The 17,387-nt window shown below is 38.4% G+C and overlaps 1 protein-coding gene across 1 annotated transcript in view; it reads left to right on the top strand.

Moving 5' to 3' along the window:
* LOC148837294 (versican core protein-like) overlaps positions 1–17,387 on the top strand; it is a 63,639-nt gene that overhangs the window by 15,927 nt on the left and 30,325 nt on the right. Inside the window, exon 7 of the mRNA XM_088912069.1 lies at positions 7,268–10,840. Within this exon, the coding sequence (XP_088768195.1) occupies positions 7,268–10,840 (3,573 nt within the window). The remainder of the gene's footprint in view (positions 1–7,267; positions 10,841–17,387) is intronic.

Below are 17,387 nucleotides of genomic sequence, written 5' to 3'. Positions count from 1 at the left end.
AATTAAAAAGCTAATTAGTACATATTTTATAAATATTGTCCGTATTTCAAAATTGAGATTAATTTGAAGGTGTTTAGGAAGTGTACTGTATGTTTGGTGGTTTTTCCATTATTTAACCAGGTAGGTCAGCTACAGTTTACACAGTAAATGATTTACACATACAATTAACACAGTTAGGCATTTACTAGAGCAGGCTGAGTACTTACCCTGCTGACAAGGCCAACAACAGCATCCCATCTGGTCTTTGAACCTCTGATACCCCAGTCTGGAATCCAGATTCTTAACCACTACTCCTGGTTTCTAATCTTGGTATTTAAAATGTCTTGAATGGTAGAGTGGACTTTCCTCTTGAAGTCTTGTGTTTTATCATGTTGCCAAAAATGTGCCTGTGGAGAGTGTAAACTAAGCATCTGTAAATTATTAAATAAACTCTTTCAATTTTTGAAGTAACACTCAGGGACTAAGTGAAGACTTTTGAATATACAGTATGTAGAAGATGCAATCCATATTCTCTCCTGGACTGCGGAATTTGACCTTGGGAACAACTACTTTTGGTTCTGTTCTCACAGTCTTGGACTTTGATTCATTTTAAAATGAGCCTTAACCCTACTGCTTGCACTCTATCCAGGCCAGGGACACAACTTCACTTACCCTGCTGCTGGATGAGGTCACCTCAGTTTTGTTCAATCCCAGTTAATTCACAATGCCCCTTAACCAATCATATATTTTGAAGTTAATTCAATCAGCTGTCACCCATTATTGAAGCACTATCGTTATTCATTGTACGTTACTTGTACCTAGAATTAGGCATATTTGATATTTATATCTAAACTCTCTGTTCATTTCTCTCTCTGGCTTTATCCTCTTTTGTCTTTGTAAACATTTTCAATTAACCTTTTTTATATTACCCTTAATCATCCGCGCCAAGGAGCAGTGAATAAACACAGCACAGTGTCAGTAAGGAGGAAAAAAAAATTCAACTCAGATCTGAAAGACAAATCTGCAGCAAATTCTAATGCGTAGTCCATCCACAACACACAAACACTGGCAAGATAATTGGCTTTTTTTCCAGCTAATAGATCCTTGCACTTTTATTAGGAAAATGTGCCTCATGGCTTACATCACTGATAGCCGCTGAGAACAAGAATAAGACATGTGTAACATGCCTCTAATGTGTAACAGCTGGCTACAGCACCAGACAGCCCATTAAGTCAGAGAGGAAAGTTTCACAAATGACTTTACTCTTACAGGGTAGGGCAGGGAGAAAGTTTAACCTAATGTTATTCCCTGTATCCAAGTATTGATTATAGGGCCTGTAAAGCTAAAGCTTATTTTTCACAGAGGTCTCTGCAAACGACGACATTCAGTATTTAGATATTTGCAATTTCAATCTGAATAATAATGGTATTTAATGTCTGATATGTCTCTTTATGCTGAAGGTGGTTTCTGTTTGTACTGTATTGCACCTATGCGACATGTTACAGTAAATTATAATTCAAGTCACATTTGTTCCTGTTGCCCAAAATGAATATAGAGTGCTTCATCATTGTCATCAAGAGAACTGAGAACATTGGGGTGTACACTTTCAAGCAATGAGCCCAAAGTGTTCTGTAGAATAGTCTTCACAGCTGAAACTTATAATGTATCAGATGTAAAAAGATATCCAAGCAAGGAACTGAAAAAAATCAACCCTTAATGTCCTTACATCAGGAAGTGTCAACTGAGACAATATTAACTGAAAACAGTTAATCGTTTGAAACAATATGTTCTGAGCTCAGAATTTAAAATTAAATCCAGCAGCATGAATTTAAGTCCAACGGCTGTACACCAGCACAGAAAGACATTCAAAGAAGCAGACACTTCTAAAATCAGACTTGAAAAAGAGATACGAGAAAGAAAAGCTATTATAATATCATTTCTATGGAGTGAAGAAAGCAGGGCAAGAGAATGAAAAGTGTGGATGGATATAAAATAACCAAGCATGAAAATATCTAAACTATTAGCCATGTTCACCATGATGGCTGGCAACCAGCTTGAAGAAGACAGCTCTCAAGGTTAATTACTGAAATGCATTACAATTTTCAGTGTATAGTTTGAAAGGCAAAATAAATATCATGGAAAGGAGTTGGACAGAATATCATCCATTTCATGTAGCACTGGTACATTACTATGCTATTGGACAAGAAGATGAAGAACATGTTATTATGCCATTGGACAAGAAGGTGAAGATCAATTTTGCAACCTCAGCAGTTTGTAAATGAACTCTCTTATTGTAAAGTAACTGACTTATCTATTTGTTGTTGAGTTGGACTGTGCCGTAAAACAATTTTTCCTGCAGAGGATAATAAAGCTTGAGTTGAAATACATTATTGTAATTTACAAGTTCAGGGTGAATTGGAGTTGAAGAATAGTTTCCAGGACAAACTGTTGGCTATTGATTTTGTTCTATGAAAAGAGGGTGAACCCATTGGCCAATAATACCATAGTGTGTTGGAAGGCTAGTGACTTATTCCTGGCTGTTTGTTTCTCTTTGTTGTATGTTCTGCTTTTAAAGGAAGTGTAGAGTGATATTAGGTCCTTGCAGTCAACAGGGAGCTGATGATTGCTAAGTCAGCGATGGTGTTGATGAGCTTTTTAACATAGAGAAGAGTCGCAGGAAGATTAAAGGGAAATTGTTGTATTTTATAGTCTGTGGAGAAAACTCCATCATGGAAATCATTTCTGATATACAGTAGTTGGCATAAAACTACTGTATAGGAATTACTTGATCTTCCCTGTAAATGTCTATAATTATTTGTGTACATTAGTATAAAGTAATTATCATTGTCTTTTCTGAGGTATTCCTGCTTAAGCCACAAGCCATACTTCTCAGGCCCCCTGAAGTGCAAACAGTGTATGGAGGTGGTGACTGATAAGTATATAGTATAGTTCTGTACATATACTGTATACAGTATGTTTTTTGTTTTCAAAACGAATGAGAATGGGACAGATACATGTATATTAGCAGAAGCTTTGTGTTAATACACAAAAATCCCTACAAAGTATAAGACACGAGAACAGACAAAAAGAGCAGAATATTTTGCTGTTATGTATCGATGTTCCTATGGTGATGGGATTTTCTTCGCAGGCTCCACATTTAGATCTGTTACAGATTTTATATACTTCTCACGAAAAGGAGAGAACAGATTGAGACGATAAAATACTACCTCTTAAAAATGAATCTAAAATAGAACTTCCTCTTTTGTGCACTAGATCTAGGTTGTACAGGGCCACACTGTCTTTCAGTTTGTTCTGTACCTGAGCTCTTAATTGGATTATTAATAACGAATTAATTGCTAAGTGAACCTTTTTAGCCCTGTTTTCCTTTTTCTTAAAAGTTTGCAATCCTTTTGGACCGGTGCTGGCTACCTGATCATTTTGTTTTCCTAATTTCTTCCTGAAATAATGTGCTGTGTGGCACCTAAAGAAACAAGGGGCTGACAGGTATTTATGTGAAAAAGCAGTTGGATTCTGCTGCACTCATAAACTAACCCTTGTTGATAATATTCTGCTGACAGCCTGACAGAAGCCTGTAGAGCAATACCAGTCTCACAATTGGAACAAAAAATCTGGACACAAAGCAAACGCTTTGGCATAATCCCTGCTCTTAGATGATCAAATAGAAAAACAATGAACATGTTCCATTCTCTTTTTAGTTCCTTTTCTTTTCAGCTTTAAAAGTTTTATTTATTAGACCTGTCATTTTCACTGGCAAATTACCTTAAAATAGTTGCTAGGGCCTGTATATTGCTATTAGATGGGAAAAAACAAACTATGTTTTTTTTTCTTGGATGAGAGGTTGCCTGAAGTGGGATCTCTTCTGGGGAAACTTTTTTTTGAGAAACGCATTTGTTTTGGCAATGTTCAAGAGCTTGAGCATAATGTGTAAGGGTGAATGACATCATTTCCATTTGTGTCCCCTTGTTTTCTTATGGAAGCATAATAATCACACTGACAAGGTGTAAATGTTTCTTGGTGTGATGTCAAAGGCTGTTGGGAGAGAGATTATTTCAACTAAAAGACCTTGTCTCACAAAGAAGACACATTTCTGCAGTTAACATCTGTCAGTTACCATTTACAGTATATATTTGTAGCAAATGGATCTTTCAGGTGCACCTTTTCCTTTTATACTAACAATTTTAACTGTAGAGTACCCAGAAAGAAAACAAAGTTTAAGAACATAAAAAGGTTACAAACGAGAAGAGGCTCATTTAATATTTTAAGCAGTCATTAGTTTATTGATCCAAATATCTCATCAGCCTCAACAACATAGTTAGATAGCCCGTTCCTACTTCCACATCCCTTTGCATAACCTTTACACTTTGCATAACTCTTCTCATTTTTAAATGCACTTCCACATACAGTAGGTTCCACTTGCGTCCTCGATAGCCTCCAATACAGGCTTGCAAGTGTACCAGTTCTTGGGGTTTCTGCCCTTGCCCTTGCCACTCCTGCCCTGCCAGTTCGTCCCTCACTGTCTGGGCGTGAACCTGGGTCTCCGGTGTCGCGCAACAGGGAACTTGCCAACCGAGCTAAAGGAGAACTCCCTTAGCCCGGTCGGCTGAGATCCCTGTTATACGCAGGGGCATATTTGTTACACAAGGCAGGATACAGCCCGGAAGGGGCGCCAGTCCATCGCTGGGCAAGCACAAACACTGGCACGCGCACTCACACCAGGGTACTTTTTCCAGAAGTAATTTAATCTGCAGTATCAGTATGTCTTGGAACTGTGGGAGGAACCCGGAGCACCAAGAGGAAACCCATGCGAACATGGGGAGAACTTATAAATTCCATGCAGATAGCATGTCTGTTCTGGATTTGAACCCACAGGACCAGTGCTGTGGTAGCAATGCTAATAGGTGCATCATCATGCTGCCCTCATGTGTCTAAAGTCTTTACTAAACCTCCTATTTTGGTGTCATCTGCAAGACTGACTAATTTACTAAATGAAAATTATAAAGAGCAGTGGCCCTACTATAGACCCCTGCACTACCCCACTAATTACATTACTCCAGTTTGAGTATCCACCCTAGTATATCTGTACTCGCTGTTTATTGTTTATTTCATGCATTTTTTCACAGACCACTTGTAATTTACAAATTAATCTTTCATTAGGAAGCTCAAAATCATATGTCCATTGGTGTTGTTTACTTAACAAGCTCTAGCAGCCTAGTTAAATGTGTTAGTTAAGCGTGACTGATGTATCTACCCATTCACTAACCAGTAAGCTCTCCCTGCGGTGAGTCTGTGCTCCTCTTATCTGTTTGTTAATTCATATACTTAGATAAGTGAAACTATCTGATTGTACATTGTGGTTGTGAATGTGTGAATTAAGGCAATGTGATTTATACAGTGTTCTGGCTGAGTACTGGAAACAGAAATGCTATTTACTTTGCCAGAAGACTTCACATCTGACAGATGATGAATGGGAGATTTAAAATTAGAGAAAACTAAGTCGTAGCCTGAAAAAATATGATGTTGCCTAAAAAAGAAGCTATTGGCAAAGGGATATATTTGCAAAGCATTCATCTTAAGGTCTTGGGATCTCTAGCAGTCTTAGTTCTCAGAAAGGAAAAGTGCCACGCCTGCTGTTAAAAGTAAAGCTTAAATTTTCATGGAGAAGCGTATTGTTTTCTGGATATAAATATGATAGTTATTAAATTATATATGTAATATTTAATTATATGTAATGTTATATACATACAAGACTTTGCAGTGTGAAACATTGTAGTCCTGGACATTTTGTATTGTTCTACTCTTTTTACTCAGTATTCTTTCTTCTTTTTGCTGAAAGTACAATTCTATGGCAATAATGCACTTTAATTGTAGTCGTTTTTATCTTAACCTAACTGTTAATCCTAATAGAGATAGGTTATGAAGAACAAAAATGGATTTGATTGATTGTGAAGAGACAACCAAAAGGTGTTGATTACAATGAAAACTTGACAGTGAGTTGATTACAGTTGACTGGTACATGTGGTGAATTAGCTACACTTCGGATTGGCAGCTCATGTACAGTAGAATAGCTGTGATCACAAGTTGGTAAAGACTCTGATGAAGATTGCTTAATGACAAGCTTTACTTCTTCTCTCCTAAACTAAGCTGAATTAATAAAAGTCAAATTGATAATCTACTAAATTAGTCATCTAGTAACAGACATATAAACAGTATTGTAATTAATACAATATAAAATAATAAAGGCACTCCATTGCTATGGTTTCCTCCGGTGTTCTAGTGGGTTAATTGGCTTCTGGGAAAACTGGCCCTGGCGTGTCTGTGTTTGCGTCTGGAAAGGACTTAACAGGAATGCTTTTCATGGCAAGACAGCCAGGAAGTAACCACTGCTCTCTAAAAAGAACATTGCTGCTTGTCTCGGGTTTGCTAAAGAGCACCTGGACAGTCCAGTTTGAAGCTGAACCAAATGTGGGTCACACAAGACAATCATCCTACACACATGAGCAGATCTACAACAGAATGGCTGAAGAAGGAAACATTTTGCACTTTGGCCACGTCAAAGTCTACACACAGAAACTGAAATATTAGGACCTGCGGTGAGCTGTTCATGTCAAGGAAGCCTCAACTGTCATTGATTTGAAGTGGTTCTGTAAAGAAGAATCAGCTTAAATTCATAAAAACCCAGAGACTGATAAGCAGTTACAGGAAATGTCTAGTTGAAGTCATTGCTGCACAATGAGGTCCCACGAGTTTGTGAGTCTGAAGCATCACATACTTATTCACACAACTGTATTTACTGTTTGATCATCTTGATTAAATAATCTAATATATGCCTTTGTGTTATGTTTTGAATCAGGTTATCTTCAGATGGTATTATTTTAATACTGCCATGGAGCTCTAATAAGATTTTAGGTCTAGAATACAGGAGAATGTGGACTAAACTATTAGGTTTAAAAAATTTCTTTTCAGCGCTGTAAATTTAAACTGTTAGTATCTGTTTGTTGTACTACAAATGTAAACAGCAGACTAAACACTTTGATCAAGCTTTGTCAGTTTATTCCATTTCAGATAAATTCCTCTTCCCAAACATACTCAGTTCAAATATAAGATCCTTAATAGAAGTGTGGAAATAGCTTCTAAACTGCTGTGTTTTATATTTTGACTCTATAAAGGGGATGGAACACACCAGATGTTCTTCTTTGCATATTTAAACCATGCTGGATATTCATATTTCATTGAATTGATATGGATCGATTGTATTCCTGTTTTCCAGGTAGAGAGCCCATAAAAGAAACCACTGCTGTTGAGCTAACTGTGGAAGGTGTTATGCAACCATCCCAAAGGATAACCCTTTCTGAAGCATCATCATCCACACCTGCAAAGTCCACTTCAGCTGTCCTATTGTTGGAGACAACTACAAAAAAGGCTCCAGTTTTGGAATCCGCCAGCCCAGAGAAAGAATTTGATACAGAACCTGAGGTCCACTCACAAACTGATGCAGGTTTAAGTTATGCTCCTGCAGGAACGGTGAAGCCTACATCATATGACGGAAGAGTGGAAGGAGATAGCACTAACTTAGATGAAGATATCTCCCCACCCATCGCTTTGGCCTATTCTTTTACTCCAGAATCTAAAACAGATGGAGCTCAGTTGCCTGGAACTGAAAAAACCTTCACTCATTTTCCTGAAGATGCTGGAGCCAAAGAAACAGTCACTGGTGAAGAAACTGCCACAGATTCATCATCCATGTTCTCAACAAGCATGGCTAGTCCGTTCGAGGAGTTCACTGCCAGGCCTGTCGAACATGATGAGGTTAGTGAGATAGTGATAGTACCAACAGTCACATCAGCTACAGGTGTGGTCCAAACAGATGACATTTTTACAGAGGAAACAGAAATACCATTCATGACTACAGTGGACAATGTAATGGATTATGACCTGAATACTGAAATACCTTTGCAGGCCTTCCCACAAGGAGGTGATACATTTCTTTTAGTTAGTACTTCGGAGTTTGCTGGCCATGTCGATCTACAGTCTACGCCTGTGCTGCCCGTTTTACAAAGTTTACTCACAATTAAAACGTTCCCTCCACAATCCGATGTTGAAGATGATGCAACGGAATATCCAGAAAAAAATGAAACTGATATGTTTACAAGGCAGCAGGTCCAAATGACTTCTGTAAAGGAAGATAAAACTGAAAGTGTGTCTATTTCTGAGCTCCTTTCCTCACCTACTTCCCTGTCTGATCAGAAACCGAAGGGTGACGACCAAGCTAAAGACGGTAGTGGGAGTGAAATACTCAAAGCTAGTTTAGTGCCTCGTGCGTTCACAAGTGCAACTTTCACAGAGACCCACACGCAACAAAATGTTCATGTGGCACCTGAATCTGTTTCTACTGATGCTTCATTGTCTGTCAAGCTGACTGAAGAAATCCTTCATGCAGTTGGTGCCACAGAAGGACCCGAGCAAGGCAGGAGTGAAGAGTATGTGACTACGATGTCTATTTCACATTTAAGTAGCTCTTTCCAGCCTTCCGATGAATTGCTGAGTGGCTCTGGCGATGTTCCTGTACCCACTGAGACCACTAGACTTATCAGCAGCCAGCCTCCAGGAAGTGAAGTGATGTCCACATTTATAACTGAATCCCAACCTTCGATCAGAGAGGTAGAAAAAACATCTGCTCACCCCGCTGCACTAACAGCCGGAGCTGAAGGGTCACCTTTGTATAAAGAAGATGCAACAGTATCTGCCATTGCAGATGCAGACTCTCAGAGCACTCTGACTTCATCTTTAGTCAGAGAGATAAAAAGGCCTACACAACAAGCCAAACCTGACCATTCACACATAGAAAGAAACGGAATGGAAGCAACTTATGAACCCATTACAGTAGCATCACAGACAACTAAAAATGATTATTTAGGGCACGAGCAATCATCTACTGTAATTGATCTTATAACTACTCCAGAAATCACATTATCATCTGCCGTTACAGATTTTGAAACAGAAGAGTCAATTGAATCTACATCAGCTGTAGCTCAGACCTCTGGAGCAGGTACCTCAGAGAAATTAAAGGACTTGCCTATTACTGAACAACCTGATATTTCTGTTGCGGCCTTTACACCTTTAACACTGATATTTGGTAAGACCCCTGTGGTCACAATAATGCAGTCAGGTGTTTCCGAGGAATCTAGTGGCATGAGCCCAGAAACATATTTTGAGCTAAGGTCAACAGAAGAGGTTCCCACTGAGTCTACTATTCTGAAATCCTCAGCAATATCATTTACGGTTGGCAGGCCAGAATTTGCAGAAGAAACTAGTGTCCCTCTCCAGGTACATAACACTACCAATATCATTTCAACTGAGACAAGTGAGGACCTAGTGAAAGAGGTTGTCAGCAGCAAAGAGACTGCACCTACATCAGCCTCAGATATGATTGTGATTGTAGACACAGTAAAAGATATGAAACTACCGATCACAGATGAAGAAGGAAGTACTGGCTCTGAAATTGACTCGGTCACACATACAACAGTCTCCATTCTGCAGAAGGAGGTAACAACCACTCAGACTCTGGAAGACTACAAATCAACAGCAAGCCCTGAAACTGATTTTGACAAGACCATGACTCCACTGGATAAAGTAGAAACTGAAATCTTTGTTGAGGGACAACCACCCACTCAACCATCCCCTGATGATGAGAATGGCTCTGGAACATTTTTCCCTTCTTATGTAACTTCACCAAAACATGTAGAATTAATTACCACCAGAGCAACCCACTTATCTTTCACTCCAAAGGTAGATATTGAACTTACTTCTGATACCACAGATGTGCAAGACACAACTAAAAAATCTACTTCTGTGTTTGAGCCTACAGAATCTGCAAAACATGATGTATCTACAGAAACTATCACCATTTTGCCAGAGCCTTCTAGATTGCCACTAGGTGGAGCTGCTCTTTATCCAGGCGAAAAACAGACTAGTGAGGAACAAGATGCAGAAGAAGGTTCTGCTATGTCAACTCCAGAACATATTCAGACACTTCCAGAAAGCATGACTCTGTCATTTCTGCCTATAGAAGTTGGATCACCTACAACGGAAGAAAGTTCCATAATACATGAAACAAGCACTGCATCTCCCACAGATATCACAACATCACAATCAGTCATATCTACAAAAGGTCACTATATTACGCATACTCCTGATCTTCATGAGGAAGCCACTGTTCCAAAACAAGAAGTAAAACCTTCTGATAAAGAAACACAGACAATTATGTCAGAAACTAGAAGCTCTCTGCAAGAAATGGACTCTCCAACAACAGGGCAATTAGTTGAGCTAGATTATATTTCTGAACCTACAAAAGACACTGTTTCCTCAGTTCAACATGTAGGACAAACAGTAATAGTTTTCAAACAGACTGAAGGGTCTGCAGATGCTGAAGAAGTGTCAACCACTCAATCAACTGTGTTCTTAATGTCAGCTGTAACTACTGTACCAGACAGCAGCACATATTCCAAAGTAGAAACTACCACTGAAAAGCCACCAATCCTCACTGAAAGCAACGCAGCTGATGACACAACAAAAGACATGGTCATAATTGAAGAGTCACAGGCAAAAATACCAGAATCTCCAAAAGAGGAAGGCGTAGGCCCGGACACAGTACCTGACATTGACTCTGAATACTTCACAACAGCCACTAGACCTTACACTGTTGAGAAGCCAACAGCGCCTGCTCAGGCTATGGATTCTACAGCAAGCCCTGAGCTCCAAGGAACCCCTGGAAATGAAACACATCCACAGCTTGATGGCATTAATGTCATTATTGTCGAAATTCTTGGGAAAAACGCATCAGGTGAGCTTTTTTTTTCCTTGTCACTCCCTGCTTAGACAGGTCTGTATTCCATATATGATTTGATGAAGATGCTTTTTGTTTCTCTTGTGCCTTGTTAGTATCACCTTTTCACTGAAAATGTTGGACATCCTGTAGATAGGTTCAGTGATGCAAAGGGTCACATTATGAGTTCATTGTCTAAACTGAAGTCTGGATGGTTACAAATGGGTTTGCAAAATGTGTATGAATAGCATATGTGTGTTTGATGTTGGGCCTGTGAGTTTTGTTCTGGTCTTGAGTCTGTGAGTTCAGTTCTGGTCTTTAGTATATGGAGTTGTGTCTGTGTTTTCTTGGGTTTTCTCTGGGCATTCTGATTTTTTGCCACCTCTCAATGTTAACTAGGTTTAGTTAGCTATTCTGCCTTTTCTTTATCTGTAGTTATGTGATGGACTGGCATTGCGCTCAGGGGGAGAGCTGATGTGTGCTCTCAGTCCTACCTTCTGTCCTCTGCTTTAAGGATAGAGGGCAGTGTATGAAGAGTAGGGAGAAGGGATTGTATGAAGTGCAATACCCATAATAAATGGTCTTTGATGCTGTTACTTTTACTTCAAAATAGCTAGCTATATAAGATTTTAAATAAAGTATTTTCTGATCCAGAAAAATAAAAGCCAAAAAAGTCAATATAGCTTAGTTGTGTTGTGTGAGGTCCTATTACTATATTTTAATGCTAATTTCTAATAATTATTAGAATTTCACATATTATAGCACAATGCCTTAATCTGTGTGTTTTGAATATTTGTATTAGAGCCTGTGGAGAATGCTGTATATCAGGGTTATTCTTAGAAGAAAGAATTGCGGACGGTATTTCCAAATGGGCCTGTTAAAACAGTGTGACAGCTCATTTTCCTCATACATACTGTAGACCCATTGCTAGGATTATCAAAGGTTTGACTGAGGTATAATAACTGTATTTTTATGATATAATTTATGTGATGCCTATTATACTGTACCTACTTTCATCTCTCAATCAATAACTGTCAGATTTCCAAAAGCCAGTAAAAATATGGAAATGAATCATGCTCAAGCTCATCAATGCTTATGCAGTGATAACTGCTTGCAAAATTCAAAATAGCCTCCCCTTAGACTGTGTTCTGCAGGGTAAATGTACAGAGAAAGTCACAGGAGGTATTTGAATAACCTTTCAGTCTACCATGATATATAAAAACTACTTTTTAGAGAAAACACAAACTTTTTGTTTCACTTTAAGATGGCAGTATCTGTGAAAAAGAGGATTACATGGTCATGTGCACAGCAATTGGGTTATATCTCTGAAGCCCTACTCTCCAGCCTGATCTGTTTCACTGTTACCCTGTTGGGGGGCTTGTAATTAGTTTGTCCAGAAACCATTATGAATCTTATGCGGTAAAGTGAACAATAAAATGATCAAACACTCGCACCTTCAAAGACTATTAGGGAACTGTCAGTGTTGTGACTGAACATGCTACTGCAGATGTCAACTTAAATAGAAACCGTGACCCATACTTTTCATATTACATTTACAGAATGTCACTATGGAAAAAAAATATCTGCTGTTGAGAACTTTGATCAACTAATTAGAGATTAGGTTTGTGTTACAAAAGGTAAGGAACTCATTTTGATTTTTGTGTAAATTTATCCCCCCTATAAAAAATGAAGTGGAGTACTTTTTAACCAAAAGTGGAGACCAAAAGGAATTAATTTTATTAATTTTGATAATGCTGTAGATGATACTGTTTCACATTTCCTGCTTCACATACATTTTTCACAAACAGGGCCAAGTGGAATTTGAGAAAGCCCAACTTTATAGATTACCCTGCTTATTGTAACTCTTATTATGATCACCTGAGATATTTCTGCATTCAAATGGTGCAGGAACAATTGCAGTATTTATAACAGTGAATTGACAGTACTGCCAGTGCACAGCACATTACAGTTGTCCTGAAGGATGGGATCCTTGTAGTTTTGGAGTTCCTTGTAGTTTACAAAAGGGCCGTTTTTCTTTATTGTCATTATGTCTGGCCGTGTGATGGACTTGCATCCTGCGCTGGAATTACTGTATAACTGGTGGAGTGTTATACTGTAGCTACTGTAGCATGCATAGTATCTAGTGTGATGTATAGTGATCTTGTGTGGGTGACTTACCACTTATCACAGCATTATGTTGATTGGGACTGTCCAAGGTACTGAATTTGAAGACCGCACACCCAGAGGCTTGTATAGTGATCCAAGTATGACCACATGAACAGAACTGCATCTCACATGTACAGGCTACCTTGGCAATTGATTATTTGACTACTAAATCTAACATCTGGCTGTTCACAATACAAACGATAGCTCCTGATTGTGAAACTTTAGGAATCTTCTAGATCCTTCTGCTCAGCGTGGTATTCAAACAAAGCCATTTTCATCATGAAAGTCACTATAAATGAGCAAAAATATACTTTTTTCAAAGGTTTCAAGAATTGTCCAGTTTTTATACTAAAGGAAGAAGCACATCTTTGCCATATTTCTCAATTTACTTTTATTAAGTTTTCCAATATACAGTCTGCCCTTAGGTACTATGAAGTTTAAAAATAATTGCTGTGAAAACAAAGATTTAAAATTGGATATTTTATTATCACGTTTATATATGGTAGCTCTCTGTGTATCTACCATATTTAATAAGACTTTTTCTTTATTATTATTAAGAATCATATCAGAGTTTGCTAACATTGTGTATTTCTAAATCAGAAAATATTCTTGCTGTGGAAAAGGGCATTAATTTTATGTGTAAATTTATTTAAATTTATTTAAATGTATGCGGCTACACAGTGCTGCTAATTAAGCCCCGGTTTCACAGATTTTGAATTGTCAAGTTTCTTCCCAGAAGAGGTGAGGTGTGAGAAAATATGCAGCATCTTTAAATATTTGCCACCAAGCCAAACCCTTAGTCAAGAAAGCTAAAATTTCAATACTGTTCAAAAAGAAATGGCTTTGTTTGAGTAGATACATCAATAACATTGTCTTTAATGTCAGCTCTGCTCACTTCTTTCTAAGGTATTTAAGAGACTTTGCATGTTGAGGTCTAAATTTGAAATCAGGGGTCACGTATATAGGAATTGGAATATTGATTGCCTGTAATAAAAAGCAGAAATGCCTAAATCGGGACTTTTTGTTCCTGAAGAAGTGTCCTCGGTCTCTGGTATAAAAAGCAGTCAGAAATGTCTGTGCTTCAGAGATAATTGATAAGTGAATGCTGGTAACACTCTGCTGTCCTGAGAGCCTTTTCATAATAAACTTCAAAATTTCAAATTCAAAACCTGAAATTTTTAAATAAATTTCAAAACTTAAGGGAGTTCTGGTCCTTTGTGGTTGCCAGTTTCTGATCAATTAACAATTAACAATTAAATTGTTCAGAGTCTTTAGAAAGTGATAATTTAATGATGACTTCTCAAACCTGTTTGAATGGGGCTCTCCAGGAGTTGGGCTAGAGATGTCTGATGTAAACGTACTTCTTATTCTTCTTTGCATTTACAGTATAAAGGCAGAGCTACAGTAGCAGCCTACGCATTTTTGCCTACAACAGGTGTTTCATAGTTAACGTAGTCCAGTAAAAGGGGCATGTATGTGTCTTACATGGAATACCTTTAGAATTATGGTGTGTTTTATGTACTGTAGGTATAAATTTAACAGGGCATTGAGCATGTTACAGGAGTGGTATCACCTTCCATAGACACCTTGACAGTGTAGAATTCTATCTAGAAGCAGAAGACCCTGTAGTTATGGTGTAGTTCACTTCACTCTAGGAAGTGATGCTGTGTATGCTCTTGAGTTTGCCAGCAAGCACCCTTCACACATATAGTTTAACTTGTCATCTATGTGTTACAGATCCCCATTGCTTTGACAGAAGGGATTATACCGTATAGTAGATGATTCACTGCAGTTTCACTTTACACTAGGCAAAAATACTTCAGCTGCTCAGAGATAAAATACAAAATCATTTTAAAATGCAAAATATGAGTCCAAATAATGTTTTCTTAGTAAGGAATTAGTGGTGGGTCTATGTGGACAATCCTGCTACACTGCTGAACAGTTTAATACAATTCTGCAGCATAAATACTATTGGGAGAGTGTTAGTGGTAATAAATATGCATATGTTAGAACAAACATTTCACCATCATATTGTATGTGTATGGCACACATTCTGCTGCCCATGGGATTTAGGACATGTAATTCTACAATTGTCCTATTAATCGTCCTGCATTGTGTTTCTACTGGTATGATATATTATTAAATGCCAGTTCTTAGCTGACCTAACAAATGCTTCTACAAGGCAAATGTCTGTGGTATGAGCCAAGATGCCCCTAGTAAGTTAAATTCAGCTGTGTGATTCCCGCTAATCTCTACTGTATCTGCAAGTAACCAGGATATTCAAGTAGTTGCAAATGAAGTGGCACAAAGCTAATATTAGTATTCTGGAAGTGTACATTCAAAATACTTGATTGTTTCATTTCTGAACAGTAGCAACATTTTATCATACCAATCATGATTAACAGTGTTTTCTGCTAATAAAAAATATAAAACCAATCTCGTTAGTTTAAGGTAATTTAGAGGGAATTTCACACCCAGTCCCTCTTAAATAAATACAGCTTTTTCTAAGACCATGTGTCCCTTATCACTACTAGTTCTCAGGGCTGTAAATAACTGAGGAGTTGATAAAGAAAAATGATCAAAAGAATTCTAGAGATTTTTCATCTGTGGCACCAGGACTGTGATCATAGAGCCACCTAATCAAAACACTCCACCATATGAGGAATCCAATATACCACTTGGTAGGTCTCATTCTTGAAAAGTTTATTTGAGAATATTAGGAACACAGTTTTCCACGTGCTGAGTATCAGAACAGATCTACAGTACTGTAGGATTCTCAGATATCTGCAATAGTTTACTCTCATAGTTTACTCATCGTAAATCTACGCCATGAAGATTATATTAACCTCTATTAACCATATAAGTGATAGATTTCACATCAAAAGAACAGTAAGTCTGTTCTTTCCCAAATGTATGATATTGTATGCCTAATGGTTGTTGCAGTATGTCTTTTCACTTTTTCCTAACTGTACCTAATCTTAGCAGTGTAGTAATAAAGTTTTTTTAATTTCTAACAAAGTTTGCGAAGCATTAAGATAAAGGAAACTTTTTTTGTAGCCAATTTAAAGAGGACACAGATGTGCCCTGTGGCTTGAACCAACAGGACATAAATGAGGTGTTTAAATCAGTCACAAAAGCAGCAGATTCCTAAGCAGATTGCTTTGTACTCTTTTGAGGAAGAACATTCTTTTACAGACTCATGGAGATCCACAATGGGGTCCTAGGTTTCTCTTTCTTTATTGACATTACCCTTTGTTGACTTTTAGCAGAGCCAGCAGTGTACGAATGTGTCTTAATTTAGTGCCTGGTCATTTCTTTGCACACATGGAGACAAAATGTTGAGTATGTGCTACAATAACATACATTCAAAAGATCATATGAAAGTGCAGGGTTAGAAAACCCCTGATTTATGTCATAAAATCTGTATGCTCAGACTTTTGGCATTATTTTTCAATAATTAGATTTAATTTTGAGTCCTCGAGGTCTTGCACATTGGAAGGGTTCCACTCTTCTGCTTTAATATTTGGCTTAGGATCCTTATCTCATTAAGGCCTTTTTCTAGGGTATGTTTACAGATTGTCAGTCCTACTGTTGTGTTTTTTTCCTGAAATTTTAAAGCCACTTATTGCAGTGTGAAACCAAAATGATAATTTTGGACAGTTCTCACATTTTTGTACAGTTAGCCAGCAGTCATATCACCCTGCAGCTCACAGCTCACAGCTGGCAGCCCACTGAAGCTCAGCAGGTGTGAGCCTGGTCAGTACCTGGATGGGAGACCTCCTGGGAAAAACTAAGGTTGCTGCTTGAAGAGGTGTTAGTGGGGCCAGCAGGGGGTGCTCAACCTGCGGTTTGTGTGGGTCCTAATGCCCCAGTATAGTGAGGAGGGACACTATACTGTAAAAAGGTGCCTTCCTTTGGATGAGATGTAAAACTGAGGTCTTGACTCTCTGTGGTCAAAGAAAATCCTGGGGCATTTCTCGAAAGTAGGGGTATAACCCTGGCGTCCTGGCCTCTTCGTGCTTTCTTTGTTGGAGCAACACTTGCGGTGGATTCATCAGCCATGGAGTCAAGTCCGCTGCAGTGATGAATCAAGGCCGTGTGTAGACATCCTGATGGCCATCAGTGAGCGTGGGGCAGACATGCAGAATGATGTGCAAATTTTTGAATGCAGAAGACTAGTTGACGGGAGGTCCAAGTGTGGTTTGGATCAGACACTACACTGCAGAACTCCCCTTGTAATGACTGATGGTGATCAATCTCTCTGCATAGAGCTACATTGACCAAGTATTGAGACCTCACGTGCAGCCCTTCCTGCGGGCTCATCCTGACCTGACAACTTTCCACCAGGACAACATGTGTCCTCATGCTAGTTGTGTAACAAAGGCTGTATTGCGAGATG

The sequence above is a fragment of the Atractosteus spatula genome, chromosome 3 (genome assembly GCF_055471065.1).
Source record: "Atractosteus spatula isolate fAtrSpa1 chromosome 3, fAtrSpa1.hap1, whole genome shotgun sequence".
Lineage (NCBI taxonomy): Eukaryota > Metazoa > Chordata > Actinopteri > Semionotiformes > Lepisosteidae > Atractosteus > Atractosteus spatula.
This window is presented reverse-complemented; position numbering and strand designations above follow the sequence as displayed.